This window comes from Siphateles boraxobius, unplaced genomic scaffold, assembly GCF_051911475.1.
Source record: "Siphateles boraxobius isolate OS27281-9 unplaced genomic scaffold, OSU_SipBor_1 8, whole genome shotgun sequence".
Lineage (NCBI taxonomy): Eukaryota > Metazoa > Chordata > Actinopteri > Cypriniformes > Leuciscidae > Siphateles > Siphateles boraxobius.
In genome coordinates, this window is record NW_027509208.1 from 11,857,759 (window position 1) to 11,885,739 (window position 27,981).

Genomic DNA, 27,981 nt, shown 5'->3' on the forward strand with positions numbered 1-27,981 from the left:
ATGCCTGCTCCTACAAACTCAAACTTTATATGCCCAACATTTGTGGATCAAGGATTGGACCCTGCAGTCATCTAAGAATGTCATCATCAGATATGATGAACTACCAAAGAAAAAGATTTTTGTCACTTCTGTAATCGTCCTCTTAATTTAAAAAAATATATTTAATTTTTCCTTTCATTTAAATCTGGGGGTGCCTAGCCCTGTTCCTGGAGATCTACCTTCCTGCAGAGTTCAGCTCCAACCCTAAGAAACACACCTGAACCAGCTAATTAAGATCTTCAGGAGCTGTTGATGATACAGACAGACAGTAATCTGTGTTGGTTCTCTGCAGGAACAGGATTGGCAGGGACACATTATGACTTGGAAAGGCCCTGGGGCCAATTGTCTTCAAAGGAAAACCATTTAATGACCAGACCACAACATAGCTAGAAACATTTATTTGCTAAATATATGCCCTATATTACATATTATATTTTACTCATATCATTCAAAATATGATAACGTTATTATAATAAAAACCATTTGAGTTGTTCATTATTACCTTTAATAATAGTATAGGCTACCAGCTCCCTGTATGTATGCATTAGAGAATTTTTCCTTGAGAAAAATTGTATTTATCCAAGTTAATTGATGTAAACATTTTCACATGTTGTTACTACACTTAATGAAATTCTGTTTAGTCACCTAATGTTTTTACAATCACAATTACATTTATTAGATGCAAGTTTTTTTGTTTTTTTTTTACTTTTTACAACCCCGAATATTTTATAATACATCCTTAAACCTTTCTAATGATTTATAGTCAAAGGTGGCCTGCATGTTAAAAGGTAACCCAGCTTTTCGTAAAATAAGTTTTCTGTAAAAGAAAAATATTGTTATTATTTTCTAATTATTATATTGTTATATTTATTCTTAAACACTTTTATTTTTAATAATGAGAGTGTTATTAAAATAGTAACATTTATTATTTAGTTAATATTATATTTAGCAATATTAAATAATAATCAAATAGGCTAATTATTAGGCTGTATACATTTTTTTGCTAATTTTAATTCAGAAAAAAAATTCGCAATTAGATCCCCTTGTTTAAATCAAAAATGGGTGCGATTTATTTAAACAAGGATGAAGCGCTCAGCTCATGATCCAGTGTTTTCAGAGTAGCTCGGATCACAGTAGACTCCATCTCTGCTGCATGCTGTAAGTTTAACATGCATTTGGGAATGATTTATTTTTACATTTGCATAATTTGCAACATTTTGTGGACAGATGATTATAGCATTTCACTATGTATGAGGCACGTTTGTAACTGTAGTTTTCCACCAAAATAAATGGTTTATCTTGCGCAAGTGAAGAAACTATGGGTGTTCTAATTTCTAATAGTTGTGTTTCCCTACTGTATTGCAATAAATGCTTATGAATACTTATGAAATATTCATTTACATTTATTTGACAGTGCATTTGTTATACAAAATATATTACTGTCTCAGGGATAATAATAATAATATAATAATTAAAAATAATTCTAATTGTTTGATTCCACTAAAATCCAGATACAAGAATTTTTACTGTTCCATTTCATTTGCACACTGAACATGGGTTTGAGATCTTATATTTTCCAATAACGTTCACGCAAAGAAAGAATCTCAAAGAGTGGTTCAAATAAATATAATTTTAAACAGGATAGAACAAGTTCTATAAGAGGTTTTGGGGCCATCATATTCACATAGGGCCCAACAGTAAGAGCCCTCATAATCAAAGAGGGTTGTTTAAGAGGCTTTGTGCTATGGGACACATATATTACAGCATAAATAAACTTTTGTTTTCATTGTTAATGTATTTTCTGAAATTCTGAACCAAACTGGATCGCGCGGCCTTAAACCCCAGGTTTTAAACCTTGTCGGCCTTAAACCCTGCGTTTCGATACTTAGGCCTAATAATAAGATAAGAAACAAAGTGTCATCTTTCAAATTCTGTACATTTTATCACGAAAAACGAAGGGCCTGGCTAGTGTAGTGTGTTGCCATATAGGTTAATCATATTTGTTAACATCATATTTCATAGTAAAACGTTTAGTTGATAAATTACTATATTATTTATTTATTTAGGCTATTTATTTAAATGTATTTGTGCAGTTTCGACAGGACTGCTCCTGGACAGGTCGTCACCGGTCGTCACCCAACTACACTCACCCAATATACCACTAGGTGGCGGCAGCACTTTTTTCAGAACTTGGGTGCACGGATTTATTGCCCCAAGCGAAAGTGCTGGTAAATATAATATTAGGGTGACCAACAGTACTGTTTTCCCAGGACATGTTCTGTTTTCACGTCCTGTCCTGGCCGTTCTGGCTGTTTTTTATAAAGTGATGAAAATGTTCTGGTTTTCGAGAAAAAAAAAACTGGTGGGAAAGATCAGCTTTACAGCAAAATATAGATGGGCAAACAAAGGAGGATGAGGAAGAAAAACAGGATAAAGAGGAAGAAAACTAAAGATATAAATATATTTTGTTAGTTCGTTTTTGTAAGTTTGTGAGGGCTATTTTTGTTCAATTTTGAGGTATTACTTTTAGTTATTTATTATTTATATATTTATTTTTCTAATACAGAAGAGACATTATTTCTATAATTATTTATTTCATTCATTATTTTTGAAACCTGTCATAATAAAACATGTTGAGTAACCTCTGAGAAGCCTATCTGAAATTGTGTCTTGTAACACAACAATTTTCTATCCATACAGAGGAGGCATAGCCTACTTTAAATGTATTGAAATTAATAAGGCATCTTTGAGTAAACTTTGAGTATCATTTCTGTTTGCTGGGCCGAGTGTCCTGGTTTTTGGTAATCAAAATATGGTCACCCTATATAATATGAAAAATGAGATCGTGTTAGTTGATCATATGGATCACTAATATTAAGGAGGTGTACAGTTTGTTTTGGGTAATAATCATGGTGTATTTCAAAACTCAAAGGAATGAGAGTAATGGAGGATACAACATACTGTGCTATTTCTAGTGGCAGCCATTCCTCTGAATTAATCTCCATTAAATACACTTTTTTTTTACATAGGGTGACTATTTTGGGGCCCATTGTCAGAGCTCTCAAAATTTTCCATTGTTTTGTATATCACATTTCAGGGTTGTGTGTGTGTGTGTGTGTGTGTGTGTGTGTGTGTGTGTGTGTGTGTGTGTGTGTGTGTGTGTGTGTGTGTGTGTGTGTGTGTGTGTGTGTGTGTGTGTGTGTGTGTGTGTGTGTGTGTGTGTGTGTGTGCGCATATCCCCATCCAGAAATTTCCAGAAATATCCACGTGTGCCAGAGTTTGTGTTTAAAGATATTTCCTGGCATGGCAGATCATTGCAGGACATTTCCAAATCCCCCCATTCCAAAGGGAATGAGATTGAGTTCCAGCAGCTAAGAAGGATGTATTTTTATCATGAAAGATAAATATAATGTCCATTTTTGATCATCTCCAAGTATTTCAATAATCTCAAATACAGACTAGGATTAAAAATATCCATATTGAAATGATAGGTAAACAGATTTTATTTGTATCAGCATGTGGAGCCATTTCTAATCTCTAGGTGATGCTAGTGAGAATATCATAACTAAAACGAAGTGCTTGCATTTTACAGCCTAAATACAGTAATTGTAAAGAAGATATTGGGGGTGGGGGGTTGTGGTTCTGGTATACTCTACGTGGGGAAAAATGTCCCTACAAAGATGACAATATCTGAAATCCTTGTCCCATGAGAAAAACGGTTTATAAAACAGAGGAAGTGATGTTTTTGGAAAATGTAAAAATGCAGAAAGTTTTCTGTGATGGGTAGGTTTAGGGGCAGGGTTAGTGTAAGGGGGCAGAATATATAGTTTGTACAGTATAAAAATCATTGTCTATATGGAAAGTACCCATAAAACATGAAAACCCAACGTGTGTGTGTGTGTGTGTGTGTGTGTGTGTGTGTGTGTGTGTGTGTGTGTGTGTGTGTGTGTGTGTGTGTGTGCGTGTGTGTGTGTGTGTGTGTGTGTGTGTGTGTGTGTGTGTGTGTGTATGTGTGTGTGTGTGTGTGTGTGTCTATGGTTCAGGGCAACCACTGTAAAATCGCATGTAGCCTTGAGAGTGCCAGTGTCTGGCAGCGAGATTGTGGTTAGTCCTTTGATGTTGCGGTTCTCAGGAGTTGCAGGCACCAGTTAAGAGTATGTTAATGTAAGCACAGCTTCCTCACACAGTGGGAATCAGAGCAGGGTTGCAACTTGCAACCTCCAATCCAGTTACACAAACACCAGATATAAACATCACACAGAGGCATGTTTTAGGGACATTGAGTATCTAAATAATTCTCATTACAAAATGTATACTGTGGTCTTAAATTTAATTTATTTAAATTATTAAATTATAATTAAAAAAAACATTAAAAATGTTGTTTGTGGAATTAAATATTGAAATAGAAATTATCAATATTCTGTACTATTCCTATGTTACTATTCACATTTGTGATAATTGATCATGTGATTCTTTGTACATACAGTAATACTGTGTTCTTGATTTCACTGAGAGTCAAGATACTCTTTTAAATAATCTCAAATCATGCTGGAGAACATCATCGTTATGCAATTCAAATTCATGTAATTTTTTTACATTAAACATTTCACAACTAAATATTATTATTTGATCTTTTAAAGAACCATTTTCACTTGTATTCATAAGTTTGTTTCCACGATGGGAGAGGCACATGAATCCAACTGACCTAGTTTTTCATTATCATTAATACAATAATAAGCACAAACAATAGTTGGATGAAAAGTCAGGCCCAGAGCGCAGAGCTCACTATGCTTTGATGGCCTTGTGCATGCTATTCTGGACAGCCATTTTGAAACCAGTACTCCAAGGAAAACACACAAGGCTGCGTGAACATTGTTTCCTCAGGCCCGATTGTTCACACCCACACATACACAAAAATAAAATGCATGAAAGCCACAATGCACACGCATGTGGAAAAAAGTAAGTCCAGTTCACAGGCTAGCATGCATTGTCTCGTTCTCTCAGACACAAATAGCGTGAAAAATAAATGGAGATATGATTGCATTGTCTCGTCAGGGTCACTGAGAAACAGATAGAGGAAGAGAGGGGTCACAAAACATCGAAGCACGCATAAATGTTGATTTTAACTGGCAAAAGTGTTTATTTAAAAAAAACTAATAACATTAATGGACGTGTAACTAAATAGTAATCATAATGGCAAAATACTGAAATTTTTCTTACAAAGACAAAGAAGGTCCTCATTATAAACTGTACAATCAAAAGGCCAACCAAGAAACAAAGCTGGAAAAAAAAAATCAGACAGATGAAAAAAAAAAAAAAGACAAACATTCACACACTCAGTTGTCTAACATTCCAGTTGCTGTTTCCTGTGCGGTAGGAAGAGGGCATGCCTCTGCTCGGGAAGTGTAGTGGACACACTGAGAGACCACTCTTGCTCCACAGTCTGTGTAAACATGATTGTATTGCTAAGGCTTTCTAGCTCGCCAAACTCCCCTGACATTTAGAAGAATAAACCTAAAACATACATCTTATCTGCTCCAAAACAGTCTGTTCCAACACAATATATTACATTTATTTCATTATAGTGAGTATGATAAAAGAAACAGTTAACTGAGTCAGTGATTCTTTTAGGTATAGAATTACGAAAGAAGCGATAACGGTACACCTCAACTGAAGCTCGAACGGTTTGTTGTTTTTGGATCATGCAGTCATGTGGAGTCATTATGAGTAATGGCAGGAAATGCCTAATATGGGATAAAAAAAATTAAAAGGTTACTACTCATTTTAGGTAGGGAAATTGGCTGCTCTGTCGCACGAGAATGTAAGGAATGTTCACCAAATAATTAAAAAAAGAAAAAAAAGTAAAAGTCAAAAGTTTTCTGAAGAGACACAATCGCTTTATATGATGAACAAATTGAATTTAGGCTTTTATTCACATATAAACATTCATCAACTCACATTTCAGTTGTGATAAACGGAAGCTCAAGCATGTTCACTTGATGTGTAGAAACAATGTGGTTCATTCTCGTGTGTTACGCAGCACGTTTGAGCTTCCGCAAGAACCAATGAGGTTTGTTGAATAAAAAGTTAAATCTGTTCATCATATAAAATGATCGTGCCTTTTCATTTATAAAACATTCGTTTTACGATCTCTTTGTGATCGTAACTTTTTTAAAGTGGTAACTTTTTAACTTTTTAAAAGTGGTAGATGCGTGGACTGTCAATGGAGCAACAGAAAGCTCTCGGATTTCATCAAAAAGATCTTTCTGTTCCGAAGATGAACGAAAGTCTTTTTGGGTTTGGAACAACACGAGGTTGAGTAATTATTTTTGGGTGAACCTTCCCTTTAAGTTGTTATTTCATAAATATTTTGTAGTGGTCCCCATTCATTTCATTTTATGGAAAAGTGCAGCTTGGACATTCTGTTATAAATAACTAAAGAAAGAAAGTCTTCTGAGGGTGAGCAAATTATGTCTGAATTTTCATTTTTGGCTGAACCATTACATTAAAGTTTTGAATAACATAATAAGGAAGACTGTTTGAAGCTTTATAGATGTTAAACTGGAGGTGCACTATAACGGACCTCTGCACTGAACTTGTTGTTTCTCTTGGGCAGTGGAGGTTTCTTCCGAATGTCTCTCTTCAGGATCATCTCTTCGTTGGCGTATATCGGGGCTTCAGCATCATCAGAGTGGTAACCAGACTGATAACCGCTGGTCTGATTGGATGATTCAGAAGCTAAAGACTCCTTACTCTTGCACCGCAGTAGTGGGCTGTGGATAAAAGCATGAACATGTTTACATGACTGTGGAATTGTCCTCATTTGTGACTGTACTGAGATCAGGATGAATTGTCACCTGAAATTGTGTGGTCGTTGCACCTGCCTATCCAAAGCTTTCATCTGCTCATGTGATAAGCCCACTCCACACTCCATGTGACCATTCTGTAGGAATGGAAGATCATACAAAATTGATTGTTTTCATCATCATAAATGGGATTTTTGGGATGCAAGAACACTATGTAAATGTTTTATCAGATAACCTATATTGTGTTTCATATAGTAACATCTAAATGGTTTTACTGAAAATATTTAAAACATAAAAAAATATATATCAGCGCGTCGCTCTGTGAAATACAGACATCAAAACAACAGTAAGCACGCGCAAGTCTGTTATATCGATGCGCAAACAAACCATGAATCTGTGCTCTCCATGCAATGATCGCACATCGTATTTATGCATAAACACATTCAACTACACACATTTCAGATTATGTTTTGATTTATCATGTGTTAAGTAATTCTGAATGGATCCTTGTAACTGTAGTGTGTTTATACAGTCAGGTCAAAGCAGTTTGTTTATCTTCATTTGGTCCTGTTCAAGCTTTTTGCTATTGCACTGTATACATACTAAACACTGTGAATTCTGAAGTTTTTTTAATATATATTTTTTTCATGGGTGCTTTGGTGTGCATCAATTTGAATTTTTAAGGACACCTAAATTTACCTTGAAAAAAGCTTGCAGAAAATAAATTGTTGTGAGAATCACCCTTCAATCTAATGGTTTATTTTGCTGGATATAACAAATGATGACAAAAATGAGCATGTTAAAAAAGATAAATAGTGTATGCTTCATTTTATAAGTGTGCAACTAATTGCGATCAAACTGCTATATATATATATTTTTTTTTTTTTTGCAGCAAAGTTTGTGTCTAAACTACACAAATTTGTATGGATCATGACCATAGCTATTAGTACACAGAGTTTATTTACCATTACAGCAGTGTGCTCCAGGGGAATGTCAACAAAGGTCATCATACTTATTGGCACACCACAACTGTCCATCTGATGTGGGAACCTGTCACAAGAGGCATGGGTGGGACCACTGTTATATTAGTTTGTCAAAGGAGAGGTTAAGCAAGTTATATCCTCAAATGTCAGTTCTTGAATGTAGTGTGTACACACCAAAGTCAACTCGGGTAGGGATAATTATGAGTGCTTCATAGGATATAATTAAATCTGATTAATTTTGGGTCTATGATGCCAACAACAGCTCAAAAACACCAGACAGAATAGTTACTGTAACTAACCCCAGAGCTGGAGCATTGTCATAGTGGAGCTGTGCCTCTGTGCTGCCTGCGTAGCGTGTTCTTTTAGATGATTCTTCTTCCATCTCTCCATTTGTCAGTGGGATGTAGTCCTTTCCATCCTTAAACACAGGCAACAAATAATAATTCAAATAATTATAAATTTGAATTAAAATTGTCACATTAAAAATGGAATCGCGTTCCATTATGTGGAAAAGTCACTGTCTTAAGTTTCTTAAGCATATTTTTGTCTTGTTTCAGTCAAAATATCTAATCATCCTTGAAACGTGAGAAACTGCATAAGATATTATGATAACAACGCGCCGACATATAGCGTCGTGGCACTTCGGGTGAGTCCCGGCTCGAGGACCTTTCCCGATCCCGTACCCCACTTTCTCTCCCACTTCGCTTCCTGTCTACTTACTGTCCTATCATAATAAGAATGCAAAAAAAATAAAAATGTAAATATATAAATTAAAAATTAAAAATGTTGCTACAAACTTTGGCAACTAACTGAAATAAGTGTAAGTTCAGGTATTAAAAAAGTACTAAAACTGAAAAAAATTATAATTTAAAGGTGAAATTGGCAACTATTTCAACTTAATAAAAACCGTTTAGAAATCATTTGGGTGGTTAAATAACCTGTTCTGGTGAGAATGGTGACTTTCCCAACTCCCCCAAGCATTCCCAGTCGGAAAACCAACCTTGCTACATCGGGACTAACGTCCTGGTAAGTTGGAAATAGGAAGTCTCGTGAGAAGCGAGAACGAGCGAGAAACACGAACTGCTTTACGGCAATTCGAGATTAACACACACGCCATATGATACTGTGTATGATGTATTACCCACCTCGGTAGACATAGCTCCACATGATAAAGTTGGCTGGCTCCGATAATAACAAATGCACATGAGCAGCGGTTGAAAGGGGGAGGAGGGTGCCGCAAGTGAGTTTTTTTACGACAGTGTTGTGAAATATACGCCCGCCAGCTGTAGGGGGATCTCGTTGAGATAATATGTGACAACAAAAGTGAAAATCAGCGAAGAAATGCCTATAGTTGTCAAGTTCCCCTTTAAAATTCAATTAAAAATCACAAAAAAGTGATAAAAGTACAAAACAAAATTACTTAAACTAAAAATAATTAAATAATAAAAAATAAAAAATAATAAAATTAAATAAAAGCCAATTCAAAATATTGATTAATACTATAATAGTATATAAATAATACTAAAATAACAGTGGTTGAGGCTCCATTGAGGCTTTACCAATGGAGTAAGGAAAATAACAATTCAATTTATAAATAAAAAAAGTATTAAAATCTTATCTAAATGCACTTCTCATGTAAATGTATCTTTGTTTAAGGATGTTTAGATATTTTTACTGGAAAACAAGACAAAAATACTGACCATATATACTGTATATATTTAAAAAAAATTGCTTTGACGAAATACTTAAATTACTGATTACTAAAAACATAAACTAGACAGAAAAAAACCCAAAAAACACTTCAGTCTTGAGTCAAGTCTCACCTGTTGAGCGCTAGCCTGTAGCAGATTACCCAGATGCTCAACTAACTGAGTAAAGGTTGGCCTGTCTTTAGGTCGATCAAGCCAACAGTCCAGCATGGTCTGGTATCTGGAAGAATTTGACATGTTTTCACAAAAAAGTATGAAAGTACTTCTGTATCTCCAAAAGAATTAAGCAAAGCTTAGGTACTACTTGCACCCATTTTCTGTTGGAAACACTATGACTGGCATCGCCAGAACTACAAAAATCTAGATCCACAGTCGTCAAAGATGATTTTAAAAGACCTTCAATTTTACATCAATACTAAAACTGTTAAGTATATTTACATCTCAGGTGTGGCGTAATCTGGAGCTCTCATTCTGGTTCCCTCCTTTAGTCGCCTACAGAAAGACTCATCAATGCACACACCTGGGTATGGAGACCCACCTGCACCAAAAAAGACGGGCCATCAGAACATGTCAGCTAACTAGAGTAGGTATATGTTGTCTAGTAAGCGATGTGATAATATTATATTAAGATCACTATTGTGTTACCAAGTGAGAAGATCTCCCAAAGCAGCACGCCAAAAGACCAAACATCACTCTGCGTGGTGTACACGCGGTCAAAAATGGTTTCAGGAGCCATCCACTTGAGAGGAAGACGAGCCTGCGATGATAGAGAGGAAATGCTCAAGTGTAAGTTGGTCAATTGCAGGGGTTTTCCTGTGGAGCACGCCGAGAGTATGTCAGGGGAGGCGCGGAGTAGGGCTAGGTGATATAATGATGTCAATCGATAGTTTATCTGTATGTAAATATATCCTTGTAGCGCAGGACTGCTTAAATGCAATAGAGCAGCAAAGAAACATGGATGAATGAGGAGAAAGAGCGGGACGTGCTTCATGATGAGTTATTAAAAGGAGGGAGGGTTCATTGTGTATGTTGTGTTAGAAGGGAGGCCCACTGTCTTTGAAAACCCCTGGTCTATTTCCAGAAACAAATGAAATGAAGTTGTCTATTTGTGTACTAAGAGTCCTCACATCTCCTTTACGGACGTAATCGGGGTCTTTATAGACGTCTCTGGCCAGCCCAAAGTCACATATCTTCACCACATTGTTCTCAGAAAGTAGGATGTTTCTGGCTGCCAAGTCCCGGTGGATGCACTACAAACACAAAATAGCAGTATGACTCAAGCAATCTTGCATACATATCTTCAACGAATAGTAAATGCTCAAAATCAATGTACTGTATACACACACAAGTAGGTCCTGGTTGTGTGTTTCAGTTTTACCTTGCGAGAGGCTAGGAACTCCATGCCTTTGGCCACCTGAAAGCTATAGCTGATGATATCCTCCATGGTCAGGTGATCCCAATCTGAACTCTCTGTACATGAGCAGATGACACATATACGTCTTAGGTCCTGTAAAATCATCTTTTTGTGTTCATTCAACTAATATGAGCTCATTAAAGCGAACTAATAATTAGAATTAATTTTTTTATTAATAATAAAAAATAATTATGCTGTTTATTTATTTACTTATTTTGGAGTTAATTTTATTTTTAATTTCTTTCTAAATTTGCAGTGTGACAAATTAAATTAAAAGTAAAAATTTCCATGTAGTTTTGTAGTAATGAGCTCAGCAAAGGTACTTAATAATTAGAATTACAAGCAATAATAGAATAATTACGCTGTTTATTTGTCTTATCGTTTTTTATTTTGCAGTTAAATAAGTTTTAGGAAGTACAGCATGTCACACCCAAATGTATTTCATGTCACATACAGTACAATAAAAAAAGGTTTTGTAATGCAACCTGAAAAATGTAGTTCATGTGGTAACAACTGAATGACAATACTAATTAAAACATTTGATATAGTTTCCATAACTTTGTTAAATGCATCATCTTCGGCTTTAGTAGCTGCGAGTCCATAAACGTAAGAGTCTGAAGACAGTACAGTGTATCCAACAAACTAATATACTGTACCTTGTTCATCCTGCAGCTGGGTCGTGGAGGTCTGTTCTCCCATCTTGGTGCACACTGCGGTGCCGGTGCAGATGTTCAGTCGAGTGCTGGTTCCCAGACCCAGATCTCCCTCATGTAAATCCTCTTCCGGCTCTACCTCCCTCCTGCACGGCATCCGTGGCATCCGCTTCTGAGGAAACAAGACACGTGTGGATCAGTTTTCCGCTGCTATCAGGGTAGTTGGTAAATTAGTAGGTTTTCAGGGTAAAGAATCAACCCCTTCATAACACCTTTAACCTTGAACAACATTTAAAGGCCAAGCCAAGCAAGCTCAATGTCTTACATAAGGCTCTTGAATCAATCTGACCACATCAGAAGACACCAGAACATTGTTAAAAGGAAGAACTGAAATCTTTGAAACCACATCACAGCTTGAATTTACAAGTTACACTAAGTTATGACGGAATTTACCTTGTAGGGACTGTACTCTCCTCGTTTGCTTTTTAAATAGCTGGAGAGGTTTCCGTTTTTACAGTATTCTACAATCACCATCAAGGGCCCTGAAGGAGTAAGAAAGAGAGTGAGGAAGAAGAGGCCTTTAATGTGGGCACATTGTGTTCTTCTCAACAATGCACAACCACTTTATGGCGTTTTTGACATTTCTTACTATGATTGTACATTTTGTCACGCATACACATTTGCACACTTCCTGAACAGAACGTGCCTGCAACAAACTTCAAAGGAAAGGAAATATTACAGAAGTAATTTGTCAATATCTGAGGATTTTAATAGGGAAACTCACCCCCTTGTTTAGTGCAGGCTCCTAGAAGGTTGACCACATTGAGATGGTGACCAATATGTATGAGGATCTTCAGCTCAGACATCAGAGCACGGTACTCGCTGGAGGTAGCGCCCTCTGTCGGAGATTGAGAATACTGCAGTCAGCTGTGTTAAATGGAAGATATTTGAAGCCAGTTTAAGGTCAGTCAACAGATGCTTCATACCCTTGAGCATCTTCACTGCTACTGTAGTACAGGTGGTGGCCTTCTCAATACCATATGCGATCGCCTCCACAACTTGACCAAATGCCCCTCTGCCCAGTGGCTCTCCTGAAATATATGGTATTATACATTTGTGAACACTTACGTCTATATATGTATGCATAGTAACATTTTTGTACAAAGATTTTAGCTGTTTGCAGGGGCTAAATTGGGTCTTTAAAGATGTTGAAAGCCTATAATCGGATAGTGATTCAAGGCAAGTTATGATATGCTCCCCTCCCCATACCAAAGAAGAAAAATAAACATGCATAAATTGTTCCACAACATTTTAACATCCTTTTATGCTACATAATGCATATAGTTGCTTTAATAGAAAATATAGATAAATAAAAACATATCACTGAAGTCTGTTGCATACAGCATACATTGGTCCAGTAGTATGAATATTGCTTTTTATGGTAATGTAATGAACTGCAAAAGTAAACTCATTAAATGAAGACAGAGTACTTCTAACTGCAGCATGAAAACCATGTTTTTTAATCAAAACTACTAAAAAGCAATGCAGGATTGATCTTGGCCAATTTAATTAATTTGTTTTATTATTGTTTTATTTCTCAGATTTAGCCAAGTCTCACCTAGCTTCAGTCTATCACGCGGGAATTCCCACTTGATTGCATCATAGGTCAGCCTCTCACAGTGCTCATCCATTGGCATATCATCGTCCAGAATGATTGACAGGTAGCCAGTTTTCAGATCTCCATCATTAGGCTGTGAGAGAGGGAAGAGAGAAGGATGGGTGACAAAATGGAATGAGGTCAAAAGGGGAGAAAGAGCTTGTCTGAATGAGACCTCTACCTCTGTCCTGTTTGAGTCTCCTAGAATCAAGCCCTCATTATAAAGACACCCACTAATGAGTTACTGGAAGCCACTAAAATACTGAGAGGCAGAATTAAGGCTGGGGTACAGTGGGCACTGGGGCCCATGGCTGGCTGGTGTACGTGATGCATCGCAGCAGAATGTGGTCTGAACATACAATAGATATGGCGTAAGCTAAGTCAGGGTAGTCAGATCTGATCAGTCAGAGGAGAGCAGAGAGAGCGCCTGTGCGTGTAAATGAGAGAGTGGGAGAAAACAAGGAAAAGGGAAATAGATGGAATGTTACCCGCTTCCTGTTGCGGATGACAAAGACGATGAGGAGCCAGAGGAACATGGCGATGACAACGGCACCAATAGGCATGATCAATTCCACGTTCATCTTTTCTTCTGCACCTGTGGGATCAATAAGAAATCACAAACAAAGACGACACACCCTAAATAGAATGATAAATAGAACGGACCACACCGATAGATAGAACTTTAGACGGACGGACTAGACTGACCCATCGACAGACAGACAGACAGACAGACAGACAGATATGTTAATAAATATTAATACTGAATATATGACATGAATTGATATATTTGTGTGTCGGTACTAATTTGGCAAAAAAATAATGTGAGTTGTTTGCTGACCTGATATTACATCCAATCAAAATAAGCCTGAAGAGCGAACAGCAACATGAAGCCAAAGTCCACCAGTAGGAACCGATTCACATCAGATAAAAAGTATCGTGTTCTTTTCTATACTAGAACATTCAACTGTTCAATCAATCATTACATGTAGATTATTTAGTTTATTTCTCTCTCCCTTCCTCTCTTTTACTCTTTCTTTCTCCTTGTGGGAACGGTGCTGTTAGTGAATATGACTGCCGCCTGACAGTCGTATTAGCAGTGACAATGAGAAAGAGTGATGGCAAGAGAGTAGTCACGTACACATGGAGTATGTCTCTGTTATTTGTGTGCCTGTCCTCTTTGTCCTTTATGTGTATGAGGCAAGAGACGGAACCATACATAGATAGATGTGTGTGTTGAAGAGTATATATATATATATATATATATATATATATATATATACAGTAGTCAACATTTGAAGTGGATCAAAAAAGTTAATCAAAGTTGTCCTAAGACAGGAACCAGTATTGTTCAAAATTCATGTACAACTTTGATGAAAGGTTTTGATCCACTTCAAATGTTGATTACTGTTCAAATGTTATATATATATATATATATATATATATATATATATATATATATATATGAGAAAGAGAGAGAGAGGGGGGGGTCTCTCTCTTTTGTGTTCTGGGATTTTGCTTTGTTTTCTTTTAGCACTCCCTAAAGGATGTACACTAACAGAGCTCCCTTCCTGACAGACTAAAAAGAGAGCTATTTTTGCCACAATGTCTTGATTAAAACAAAATCTCAAAGAGGATAAAAGTCAGTGGGAGACTGAAGTTGCCTCACACCCATGACACGTCTCTGAAAGTCTCCTCTTAAAATGGGATCTTTAATAGTTTGGCTACCATCACACCTCTCTTGTCACCTCTCATCAAATCTCTACCTGCCATGTTTTGGGATAAGAAACATTTACACTTCCATTTAAAACTTTGGGGTCAATAATATATATATATATTTTTAAGAAATTAATACTTTTTTATCAATGACACATTAAATTGATCAAAATTAACATTTATAACATTACAAAAGATTTAAATTTCAAATAAATGCTTTTTTTTACCTTTCAATTCATCAAAGAATCCTGGGGGGGGGGGGGGGGGTAGCACACTGGTAGCAGTGTTTCCATAAAAATATTAAGTAGCACAACTGTTTTCAACAATGATGATAATAATGAATGTTTATTGAGCCGCAAATCAGCATATTACAATGATTTCTGAAGGATCATTTGACACTGAAGACTGGAGTAATAATGCTGAAAATTCTGCTTTGCCATCACATAAATGAATTACATTTTCAAAATAGAAAACAGTTATTTTAACTGAATATCTAATAATACTGTTTTACTGTTTTTTTTAGCAAATAAATGCAGCCTTAAGGACCATTTACACAGAACACGTTTTTGGATAAAAGCGCCTCATAAATGCATAAATGTAAATGTAGATGGATGGCATTTCATGCATGAGATGCTGCAAAAGATGCAAGACACGAGCGCAATGGTCAAACGCGTCTACATGTTTACATAGAAAACAATGGAAAAGCAGCGCAGTGGAATGCAAAACGTTCTGTGTGAATGGATGTTTGGTGAGCATGAGAGACTTCTTTCAAAAACATTTACAAAATCTTACGACCCCCAACTTTTGAACAGTAGTGTATATGTGACAAATTATATTAAATTATACAAATAATATATTTGTAAAAGTATTTGTATATTTGTAATATTCCAAAAATAAATTATATTAAAATTCTGCACAACTTTACAGAAAAAAATGCATACATCCTAAATGTTCTATCTTCAAAAATAAAAAATAAAATAAATCAAGCAAAGTTTTGTCTGCAGACTCACCATCCACAGTGATACGAGCCTCGTCATAGTCACAGCCTTGCTGGTTACAGGCCGTACATAGGTAAAGACCACTGTCCTCTTTTTTCACCCGTTGGATGGTCAAGACACGATTTGACCTTTTCAGAATCACACCTGACAACAGAAAAGCATGAAAAGCATGAGTCACTAAACAAGTAAACCCCTCTAGTCATTAAACTGGTCACCCCTCAGAGACAGTTTCAGCCATTCAAGAGATCACAGACTATCAGACTTTAAAGTCGTCCCAAACACAGCGAACTCACACAGAAACATACGCCTGAGTGTAAGGAGATGCATGATAAATGAAAATCCTGACAAAAAATCAAACATGCTTGATATCCTCCAACTGTATGGTTTCAAAGACTGAAAATGAAAAGTCTCTACCCATCATACACTACATGATTTTCTGTGAAATCAGTCAACTCCGACTGTTCAAAATCTGCAGACTGGTTGTTTATTCTTACTTATGTCTGTAATTTTTTTGTACATCTACAGATGTTTTATTTTGCGCACCTGATCCCTCCACGACGGTCTGGTTGTCTTTAGTCCAAACTACAGTAGGGGTTGGTGTGCCGGTCACCTCACACTCTAGAGTGGTAGAGTCACTCACATTCACTCTCTGGTTAGTCAGATTGGTCACAATTCTTGACATCTCAAGAGCTGCGGAAAGATATAAAATGATGCACATTCAAGCTTGCACATGATTTCTGCAATATATCCCATCTGAACAACCAAACTGAAATAAGCAGGTATTAAATATAGTCAATTTAGTGTGTAATTTCCACACCACTAGCATCACTGAACTAATTAAATTACACAAATAATGACTTCCTGAACACTTTATTTAAAGCTATGGACAAACCTCTGAGCTTGAGGTTATGAAGTAAGCAGGTTCTCTCATTGGTGCCCACGTTTTCCACTTGGCAAGCATACAGGCCTTGGTCCATCAAAGTGGCATTGGGTATGGGCAGGTCCAGCGTTGCATTGGTGCCCTGCAGGCCTGATATGGTGACATTGGGCTGGTGGAAAGGTGACAGGGTGAGGGATTCACAGGGCACGGCTGCTGGAGGGGCATCGGGGTTGGCTACGTTTGTTACCCGATACCAACGTAAGTTAGAGTAAAGCAGTCGGTCGGCTACACAGCGCATTACCACATCCTCTCCCTCAATAGGGCTGCTGGAGGGGAGGATGCTTAGGTTGAGGAAACCTGTGAAGATGACAAACGAAAAGTTCAGATTTGATCACTTCAATTGCAATAGGTTAATTTGGGATGTACAGTGGAGATTGTCTCTGGTTTGGAAGAACTCACGAGTTACTTGAAATACAATGACTCGCTCTTCTTTTCCCATCTTATTGGTGGCAAGGCATCTGTAGAGGGCATGATCAACTGCTTTCTGGATCTTCAATGAGCTGATGGTCTATGTGAGAACACATAGTACATAAAAACAGGCAGTGGATGATTTTAAAAATTTAATTATGACCAGATTCACAAAGATTAACCACTAATTCAGTGGGGTCCGAAAGTCTCAGACCCCTTTTGCATTTTCATTACATATCAGAAAATTGATTTAAAAAATGTACATAATTTTGAAATGTCTTCGTATTTGGTTTGTCTTTTTGCTTTAATGACAGCTGTACTCAAGCTGCATGAACTCAACCAGTTTGAATAAAACTGACGATCATGTTCTCCAGCATGATTTGAGTATTTCCAAAGAGCATATTGAGCTTCAGTAGAAGCAAGTACGTCTGACTGTCTGTACAAAGCAGAAAACATTTGTTTATTTGATTAGTGACCTAGAAAGTGTGCATGGATCTTAAATATTTCTTATTTACTTTACATCTTTTTTTTTCAGGTTTATTACCGGGTTTAAATTAGATTTTGAATCCCAGTCTCAGACATTACGAACCAACTGTATATATTACCGGTATGCTTACAATTTATTTATTTTCTTTGCACGATCGAAGGCTGAGCTAAACACAGCACAGTACTGGTTTACCTTAAGAGAGCGTTCAATGACAGATGTGGGGCTGATGATGGGATTCTTCCCTGTGTTGTTTGATATCTCCCTCCACTTGTCACAGTTCACCACACTCAGGTCTGACTTTGGTCTGAGAGTAAAAGATAAAACATTAAAAGTTATTTATTATTTAGATTTTTTTTGTCACAACAATAATATTAATATACAATTATTATTATTTAAAAATGTATAAATTACTTTGAAATACTTTGGAAATGTTCATGTTTTCCAGGTCTACAAAACACATTTAAAATATTGCACACTATGAATAGTGTAGTATCAATATTGTTGGCTATGTGAAGAATTGCTTAATGGTCTTCTAATGCAAGTCACTTTGGATAAAAAGTCACAATTTGGTTTTTTAAAGATATTAACTTTTATTCAGCAATGATGCATTAAATTTAACAAAAGTGACAATAAAGACGTGTATAATGTTACAAAAAATTATTTAAAATTGATTCTGTTCTTTCTGTTAACTTTTTATTCATTAAAGTATCCTGAAAAAAATGTATGACCACTTCCACAAACAAACTTGAAAAAATGAATAAATGTTACAATTTAAAAAATTATAATTATGGAAAAAAAAATTTATATTAACATTTTACAATTGAGGACGCATATCTCAAAAGAGATAACACAAACAAACAAAAAACATCTATTTATCTACACATCTCCAGCAGGAACAGGAAAAACGGAAAAACATTAAACTGGATCCTAAACAACAATGCATCTATTATTAACGGTCTAAATTTAGACCACCCCATAACTGTTTTCAGATCTATTGTACAGCAATTCCACTTCTGCCACACATGTTTATGATGAGCAATAGGAATATTATATGCCATGTCAATAAACAGACTTCGGGTTTAGACTTAGGTTTGATATCAGCACCTCATGTAGGTGAGCCTAGGAAGATGAGACAGAGAACAGAGAAAGAGAGGATAAAGGAAAAACAGATGTGGGGGAGGGGGGGGTATTTGAAGGTGACGTAGTTACATTGTACTTACTCAAATAAGTACTGAGTAATATTAATTAACTACATGTACTTACTACAGAGTTACGGTTAGGGTTGTAGTAACATGTACTGTAACAATGTCACCTTATAAGAAAGTGTTGCCAAATAGAGAAACACAAAAATAGGTCACATAAAAGCTGCAATGAAAGAAAGGTGAGGAGGAGGTTGAACTCTTGTTAGTAGGATACAGTGACAGACATTGTGTTATTTTCATGTCTGATCAAGGACACAGGTTTTGAATGTGTCTGCTTTTAGAACAACAGGAAGTTGTGATGAGGACTACGGAAGTAGGTGAGGCTGCAATCTGAAGATAAGGCTCGTGTAATGCCTGGCCCTGAACACTTGTTGCATAATCACAACATCCTTGGAAGTGATGTTCTGTTAATGCAGGCTGCCAATCAAAGTCACAAGTCAACCAAAACTCACAGTAGCTGATTTCTAAGTCCTCTCTTTTTGGCCCAATCACAACAGTTGCTTCCGGATGAATGCCCAATTAGAGCACAACATGATGAATGGATTGCATTGAACACCAGGAACAAATATGCTAGCACTGTTCTTATATGTCTTCTATTGGAATTAATAGATAATCCAACCACACAAATATGTCAAAGAACTGAGCAAATCAGCACCTGCAAACATTTTTATTCAGTGCATATTTTGTCAGCAAAAACAATGACTAACGATGTTGTCATCAACCTAAACAAAGTAAATTACTTCCCCATACAAACACAGGAAGAAACATTTCATTTCTAGCTTTCTTTCTGAATGACAAGTTTTGCAACCGATAAATGTTTTTGGGGCCATGAGGAAATTCAGTTTTTGTTATGATCTAGGTATTTCCGCATTTGGATTGCATTTCATCAAGGACTCATACAAATGAGGAATATCACAAAGAATTTGTCATTCAAGAAAAACAATATTTAACAGTAATATAGACGCAGAGTAGATATGAAAATGCAGAAATGAAAAGAAACGAGAGAACAAGAAACATACTCTACATATGTTTAGGTATGTTGGTGTATTTACACTATGTCATTCTCTATTTTTGTTTTTTTTACCAACCTAAGATGTTAGATATTTTTAATATTAGATATAATATAATACAATGTGATTAAAAATGAAATGAGCACTTTGCATTGAAATTACATCAACTGTAAAATGTGGTGATGTGCAACTGATATCTTAGGGATAATTTTTTACGTACTTTATAATCTTCAAATGACTTTCATTTGTCTAACCTAATTTAGTCATGTTAATTGAGTTATATTCAGTAATATTTTGACCAGTTAATTTAGATGTTACCACATGAAGCAGATTTATCTAACATTATCTGACAAAACTTTTTTTTGACAGTCTAAATTCTTACATTTGAATCAAAACAAGAAGACGGCATTAAATCATGTGGCATATGACTTACAGAAATCTGATTGGGCAGTCCTCTCTGGGCATCCACTGCCATTTTATTGTGACAGGGCTGGATCCTCCGCTAGCAGTGCATCTGAGTGTAGGACTACTGCCGTACATATGAACATCACGATCCAACGGCACTTCCTTCTCAAAGATCTTAGGGTGAACTGAACATATAAACACACAAGTTAATACAGTAAAGTCAAGAGAAGAGAAGAGAAGAGAAGAGAAGAGAAGAGAAGAGAAGAGAAGAGAAGAGAAGAGAAGAGAAGAGAAGAGAAGAGAAGAGAAGAGAAGAGAAGAGAAGAGAAGAGAAGATTCATTACCATGAACCAATAGTTGAAATGTTCTTTTCTGCTCCTCCTTGGTAATCTTATTTATCATGACAACAGTATAATTCCCAGCATCCTTCTCTGTAACACCATATATAGTGAGAGATCCTCTGTTAGGCTTCATCCTGTACTCATCCTTCCACACTATCAGCTGATCATTCTTATACCTGGATGGACAAGAGCGAAAGAAAGCTTAATGCAAGTTCAGTCTGACTTGCACAGACAGTTCTAATCTATTCTTTATAGGCAATATATATATATATATATATATATATATATATATATATATATATATATATATATATATATGTGTGTGTGTATATATACATAGTACACACATACACACACACGTACATACACAAAAGTAACACTCCACTTACCACTTGACAGAAGGCTCTGGATAAGCATAATATTTAACAAGGATTTTTGCCTCTTCCTGCCCAGCATTTGCCTCCACAGTCTGTGACAACTGATCATTGAGCGCTATAAATGGTTTCTCTGAAATATCAGTCGATATGGTAGAACAAATGCTATTAAAACATTGTATTTTTGTATGATTATTTGTATTGTAAAACATATGGTCTTTATGCTACCATATGCCAGCAACTTATAACTGGTCTTGATGTGCCAGCAACACTAATGTTTTAAATTATATAATATCCTTTTTTTTTTGTTGCTAAGTGGTTATTCCTAAAAGTACATACCATAGACGATTAGGGATGCTCGGGCAATCTTGTGCATCTGACCACTAGAGGCTGTACATATATACTCTCCTGTGTCATTTATGGTCACATTCTCTACAATGAGCGTATTGGACAGTTCTAAGGAGTTCCACAGCTTCTTCTTGTAGGACCTGGTCTCATAGCGTGACCTTGGCATTGAGCTGTTGACACTTCTCTGCAGGAGGTGAAAGAGACGGCTTAAATCCACCAGAGAAATGCATGATGTTATTTATGAAATTGCAATTCAACAAAATCATCTGAACTGGTCTGGACTGGATGGATTTGAATTGAATTGAGTTTATGCTTCAAGTGTCTTCAGTAAAACATAAATGTCAGCATAACTAAGTAGTAGGGGTTGAATGACTTTTGAAGATTTTTTTTAAGTCAACATTTATGTGATGAAAGTCGAGTCGACGTCGTCTAGTCGCTGATGACGTCATTAATGAACAAATAAGCCTGAACATCGAGCTGAGACTTGAACGCGGGTTGCCTTGTGCACAACTATGGCATATGACATATGCCATAGTTGTGCACAGCTCTCCTATATAAGAGCTTATTTTTCACAGTTATATATTTCTCACAGATTTCTGCTTGTTCTAAATCAGATACAGATAAAGTAGCACAGTAAAGATTACATTTATATACGCATTAGTGAGAGAGCGATTGCGTTGAATTAATTCTACCTGGCAGCGTTTCTACTAATTGTGAAGCTGTGGGTTTTAGTTACTAAGAAATATATGCTAGATCTTTTCAGTTTTTAAGCTATTTTACTGATAAATCACAGAACAGTGTTGACAATACATTTCTGCGCTACTGAATGTTTCCGTGTGCGCACGTTCTGAAAGTGATGTGCGAGCTGCTGTCTGTATGTGTGTAACAATGCTTCAGGGCATTAGTTTAGAACGGCGATTAACTTGCGTGTACAATAGGCTGTTTAAAACATGCATTCACCTGATCAATTTTGAGCATCCAGGTGGTATAATCAAACATGTCTTGTGGAGAGCTCTCAGAATATGCATGTATTTGTCATTTTAACTGTTGGAAACGGAGCATCAAAGATTTCTTATTCTGTTGCGCCCTCTATAGGCAACGATCAGCAACTAGACGACGTCAAGCGTAATGACAGAGCATTAAATTCGACTAGTCTGTGTAACCCCTACTAAGTAGCCAGATATTGACAGTCACACAGAATATTGGCTGATAATACTGTACATTTTAAAGGATGTTTTGGGGTCAATACAAGTCAATAAAGACATAGCAGACATTTTTTGTTTAGACTGTTTCTGGCTGTTTTTCCTTCGCCGGACATTGCGGAACTTATGTAGAGAACAGGAAGCAGACAAGAAAAAAAACAGGGGCTGGTCTAGTTCTTTTCTTTGGTAATCAGGATTATGCCACATATGCTGGTGATTGAGGTTAACTTGTATTGAACATTTCTCTAAGTCACTGACCTTCTCATGTGGGAAGGTCCACTGAAAGTCAATTCCCACATTGAGCTCGGTGTGAGCGGTGCAGTTCAACATTAGCCTCTCCCCTACCGTCAGCCTCTCATGAGCTGGACTCAGGGTGAGGTCATGGATCTTGTATCCTGCGGAAGAGGGAAGGGGTGTAAGGGACGTGCCGGGTGGAGCATTGTTCTCTTGAGACCAGGGCAGCTGATCTCACACCAGACTGTTCTACAGTCTCAACAAATGATTCTGAAACATGCAATCTCGACTACTCAAAAACAAAAAGTTTGATCAATTTCTGACATGCTTGCAAAACTGAAATAAATTATAGGTCAGATGTACAAACCTCATACTGTACTTTAAGCAACATTCACCTGCCCAAATGAACCTTTTATTTATTTATTTTTTGCTTACCTACAACAGCCACAATGTAAGGTGATGACTGATAGGTCTCGTTTCGAATAATGGTTTGGCAGTAGACCACGCCAGCATAGCTGACCACATGACTAGGCAGGATAAAACCCTTCTTGCTATCCCAGATGACCTCTTTCCCATCAGTGGTCAGTTCTTTTACTGGATACTTCTGTTGGGCAGACACCACAAACATTCTTCACAACATATCACCGGCAGCGAATCACACAACACAGGGACCTTTATGAGTAAGCACTAAATATTTTATAGTAATACATTTCATATATATATGGATCTGAAATCAACAAAAAATACCTAAACATATAGCTACATTTAAATCATTTTGGAAAAAGAAAACAAAAAACTTTCCATAAAAAGCAATTTTCATAATGTTCACTACTGTTCAAAAGTTTGGGGTCAGTATGATTCTTCTTTTAAGGAAACAACACATTTTATTTAGTAAGGACACAAAACCTTTACACCGTTACAAAAATAATTCTATTCATCAAAGATTAAAAAAATTGCATCAGGGTTTCCACAAAAATATCAAGCAGCACAACTGTTAAATGTTTCTTGAGCAGCAAATCAGCATATTAGAATGATTTCTGAAGGATCATGTGACACTGAAGACTGGAGTAATGATGCTGAAAATTCAGCTTTGCATCACAGGAATAAATTACATTTTAAAATATATCAAAATAGAAAACAGTTATTTTAATTTGTATTATTATTATTTCACAATATCACTGCTTTATTGTATCAAATAAATGCAGCCTTGCAGCATAAGAGACTTCTTTCAAAAACATTAAAATATCTTACAGAACCCAAACTTGTGAACAATAATGTAGTTTGTATGATTTAAATGATCTTTGCTGAACTCACTCAAAGTTATGTACACAACATAACAACATCTAAATGTTTTTTAAGTCACAAATATTATTTTACATTACTGAATCATCCTAAATACATTAAATTACACTGACAAAACTAAATCTAGGGTTAGATCAAATGGAAATAGCTCCCCACTTTTTACAGTGTAGAGTATGTGTGTGTAGAAATACTCACTGTATACAGTGTGACATTTAGTTTATCCACAGATACCAGACAGGGAATGACCACCTGTTCTCCCTCCCGGATGAACACCACATCATAATCTTGAGCCATTCGGACAAATGGCGTCCGATAATCTAAAAACATAGGCATGTCAGGTATTTATATTAAACCAACAACCAGACATTTACAAACCACACGCAGAAAAGATGAAGTTGCCATAATCTAGTATAATTTGGCATATATCTATGCTAAATACACTCTTTTGATAGTATAAGAGATATGACACTACTAACAAACAATTATCAGATGTGAATATGTATGAAATGGAGTGCAAGTTCACACACAATCACAACCACACTTACACTAACCAACACTTAAAAACAAGCAACTTGAAACAAACCAATTCCTATATATTTTGTCTGTCTGGACAAACAGTTTTCAGGTCAAAACGGGAAGTAAAATGTGTTGGTGTCACTAGAGTGAAGAGGTTATGGAGAATGAGGAGGTCAGATGGTTATCCTGAAAACAACAAAGGAAGTATGCGAAGAACACATTTTGTAACATTCCGACAACATGGAAGAAAGTGGGAGAGAGAGTGGGAACACTATGAAAAATGTGCTCTTCTTTTTGCTGAAAATGTGTCCAACAAGATTACACATGAAAATCATACCTTGTATGAAGACATATACAGCTATAGAAGTCTTCCCATCTTCTATAGGCAGGCTTTTATAGAAGCAGCGGTACTCTCCCGTCTCATTGGCTACTGCTTTAGAGAGCGTTAAAGTGCTACAGAATAGTCCATCTCCACTACAGTCTGATGTGGTGAGCCGGGTTTCAGAACGGGTTCGGTTGTGAGGTGTAGACCACTCCAGGATCTGCCGCCCCCTGTGTAACAGGTAGAAAAGACCAGTAATCTAACAAAAATTACATTCTTTACTTTCTGTTTTTACCATCAAAAATCAAATAGTTAACAAAAGCAGCACCCTTTTCCCAGCTTATAAGATAAAAGTACAGACAGAACTGCTCTTCTCCAGAATCAACGCTTACCTGCACGTGATCTCCAGTGTATTTGAAGCATTGATTTTGAGAGTTTTCTCAGTGATGTTTAAGGTTGGAGGATCCGGCACAAACCTGAGCTCTATCGCTACAAGAGAAAAAAAATACATCCAGCTGACAATCACATGCATATACTCGCATACAATTAAAATCACTGAGTAATTTAAATCAGGACTTTAGTGGATAAGATATTCATATACTCTTACACTGACTGGTCTAATTTATTACTAATGCAAATAACTTATTTAGTCTGGATGAAATGTTTTTTTTATTGATGAAAAATATACAAATATTATGCTATAAAATGCAATAAAGAAACAAACGTTACCAGATGTCTGCTGTTTATCTAGTTTAATTTAATTAAACCAACTTAAAGAAAGACACAAACCATCCAGTCTAAATTTTAATCTAGACAACAACATAACACAATATTTCACATTAAAACTAAACACTGGACACTAGGACCACCATCCTCAGAGCAATAAACCACTGAGAATATGGCTGTAATATATCACATTAACATCAAGACTAAATAAACTTTAAGAGGTACACAACATGCACCTTTCCTAGGATCTCCTATAGTGCTTTTAACATGGTTAACATTAATCCCAGAACAATTTAGTTTTTTAACAAACTTTATCTCCATCTTCATCTAAAAGCGACTCCCTTTTCTCTTTTTATCTTTATGCTTGTAACACACATAAAGTAACTGTGTGTGAGCCATTTTGACAGCTTTAGCTCGACCATCAGGCTAAATCTACAGCTTCATTATCAACAAACCACAAAAAAAAAGTGCTGCTCAGCCACTCAAACTAACAGTCAAACCACTGCTTGTCTCTGTGCATAAGCATGGATTCACATAGTCAATCAGGAGAGCACAAGAGCGGTGAGGACCATGAATGCCTGTCCATTGCCTGGCCTGGTTTTACAATGGATATACAGTAAGGGATGTAGATGTGTAGAACAGCACAGAATGGCATAGAGCAGTGTGATATGGGACCCTGGGATATGTTTCCACTGGAGCTGCAAGTGCAGCACAGACGCCTGGATGTGTCAAAACAGGAAGCGTGGGCAGATGGGCCGGGGCCAGGCTAAATGGCCCCGTGCACAAAAACCTGAGGTGGGATTCCTGCTCCAGAGGAACTAGAACTGGGAACACACTTTTAACTCACACACATTCATGCTAAAATACATGCACTCCATAGAGACTTACTTATTCATCTGTTTGTTTTAACATTAAATGGCCAGACACTGAAAGCATTTGAAACAACAATGGCGGCAAAGGCTTAATTGTGTCTGATGAATAAGAGTGAATTGAAGGAATTACAAGATAAGGGCAAGAAAGAATCGGACGTTTTATTTTTAACTTTAATAAAGCAAAAATCTCTCACTAGGTACCATTTTGAAATCAAAACAAAACAAACATTTTATAGGCTACTGAAACAACTCTGTTACTATTTTAATTTTTTGTTACATAGCCTAAATGTTAGCTCCTAAATCTGGTGTATAAATTTAAGCTCTGGTTCTTTACTTTAAAAAGTAAGATACAGCGACAATGTTACAAGTACTGAATAATTTAACATACAAACCATTATATGCTATATAAATATACTGACAATAACATTGATTAAATTATGTAAAACCACATGATGACTTACATTTTATTTAAACTGACTTCGACCACTGTAACCAATAGGCAGAGCCCATATGTTACTCAAACAAACACAAAACACCATTATAAAAACAAAACACTAAAATAAAGCTACTAAATAACATTAAGGCAACATAAAACAAAAACTGTACATAACTCATTAGAATAATCTAAACATATGTTAAGATTTGTGCATGGAATTCTGTGGACCGTTATTCAATAGTATAGACTATGAATGACATTTTCTAAAATAAATAAAAAGTATGAATCACTTTATAATTTAAAGCAGGAGCTTTTAAAACATTTTAGTAGGCTATTCTAAAAATATCTAGCCTACTATTTAGGCTACTACTGATATACTTACGGGGGAAAGTGATAAAAATCATAGCTACAGTTGTTTCAAATCAACAACAGGTGTAGGCCTAAACCTAACATTTTAATACGAGATTTTATAATGCATATGCCTAACTTATAGCCTACATGAGCTGAAACTCAGCAACTGCAAACAGTGCGTTCAATTTCCAATTAACAAAGAGTTGAATGTAATGGTGAGAAAGGTAATGATGATGTGAGCATTTGTGAATTTAATTAGTTGTTTATGTCATACCTATAACCAAGTTGATGGTTAAGAGGATGTCGACGAGAAAAAGCACATAAGATGTCTTTGCCATCGCCCGACAGTAACGCTGGACCGTCCCGGCATGAAACCAAAATTCAGACTCCTTAACTCCTCATCACGATTATACGACACAGTTGTGCACTTTAAGATAGGTTTTTAAAATCCTTAAAGGAACAGAAATCCTTGTGCTGTTCTGAGTTTTCCCCTGATTGAGACCTGTTGCGCGCTCACTGATGGATTCGTGCGC

General features: G+C 36.3%; 1 protein-coding gene across 1 annotated transcript; it reads right to left on the reverse strand.

Moving 5' to 3' along the window:
• Positions 1 to 5,155: 5,155 nt before the first annotated feature.
• Positions 5,156 to 27,981, reverse strand: kdr (kinase insert domain receptor (a type III receptor tyrosine kinase)). Its single transcript, XM_077220730.1, has 31 exons — positions 27,723 to 27,981; positions 25,456 to 25,552; positions 25,079 to 25,293; positions 24,421 to 24,542; positions 23,359 to 23,527; positions 22,948 to 23,084; positions 21,479 to 21,671; positions 21,155 to 21,272; positions 20,769 to 20,941; positions 20,453 to 20,609; positions 18,000 to 18,111; positions 17,312 to 17,420; positions 16,865 to 17,209; positions 16,516 to 16,662; positions 15,985 to 16,116; positions 13,750 to 13,856; positions 13,223 to 13,355; positions 12,591 to 12,695; positions 12,389 to 12,502; positions 12,058 to 12,146; positions 11,608 to 11,776; positions 10,916 to 11,007; positions 10,665 to 10,787; positions 10,183 to 10,294; positions 9,976 to 10,075; positions 9,652 to 9,757; positions 8,128 to 8,246; positions 7,811 to 7,895; positions 6,897 to 6,982; positions 6,623 to 6,812; positions 5,156 to 5,783 (listed from the first exon to the last, which is right to left on the reverse strand). The coding sequence occupies exons 1-31, from the start codon at positions 27,784 to 27,786 to the stop codon at positions 5,748 to 5,750; spliced, it is 4,056 nt and encodes a 1,351-aa protein (XP_077076845.1). The 5' UTR covers positions 27,787 to 27,981; the 3' UTR covers positions 5,156 to 5,747.

Coding starts and splice junctions, on each gene's coding strand:
- kdr (XM_077220730.1), bottom strand. CDS start 27,786: ATGGCAAAGACATCTTATGTGCTTTTTCTCGTCGACATCCTCTTAACC. Junction 21,672..22,947: donor GGACCTTCCCACATGAGAAG/GTCAGTGACTTA, acceptor CACCTCCTGCAG/AGAAGTGTCAACAGCTCAAT. Junction 13,857..15,984: donor GGCTCGTATCACTGTGGATG/GTGAGTCTGCAG, acceptor TTGATCCCACAG/GTGCAGAAGAAAAGATGAAC.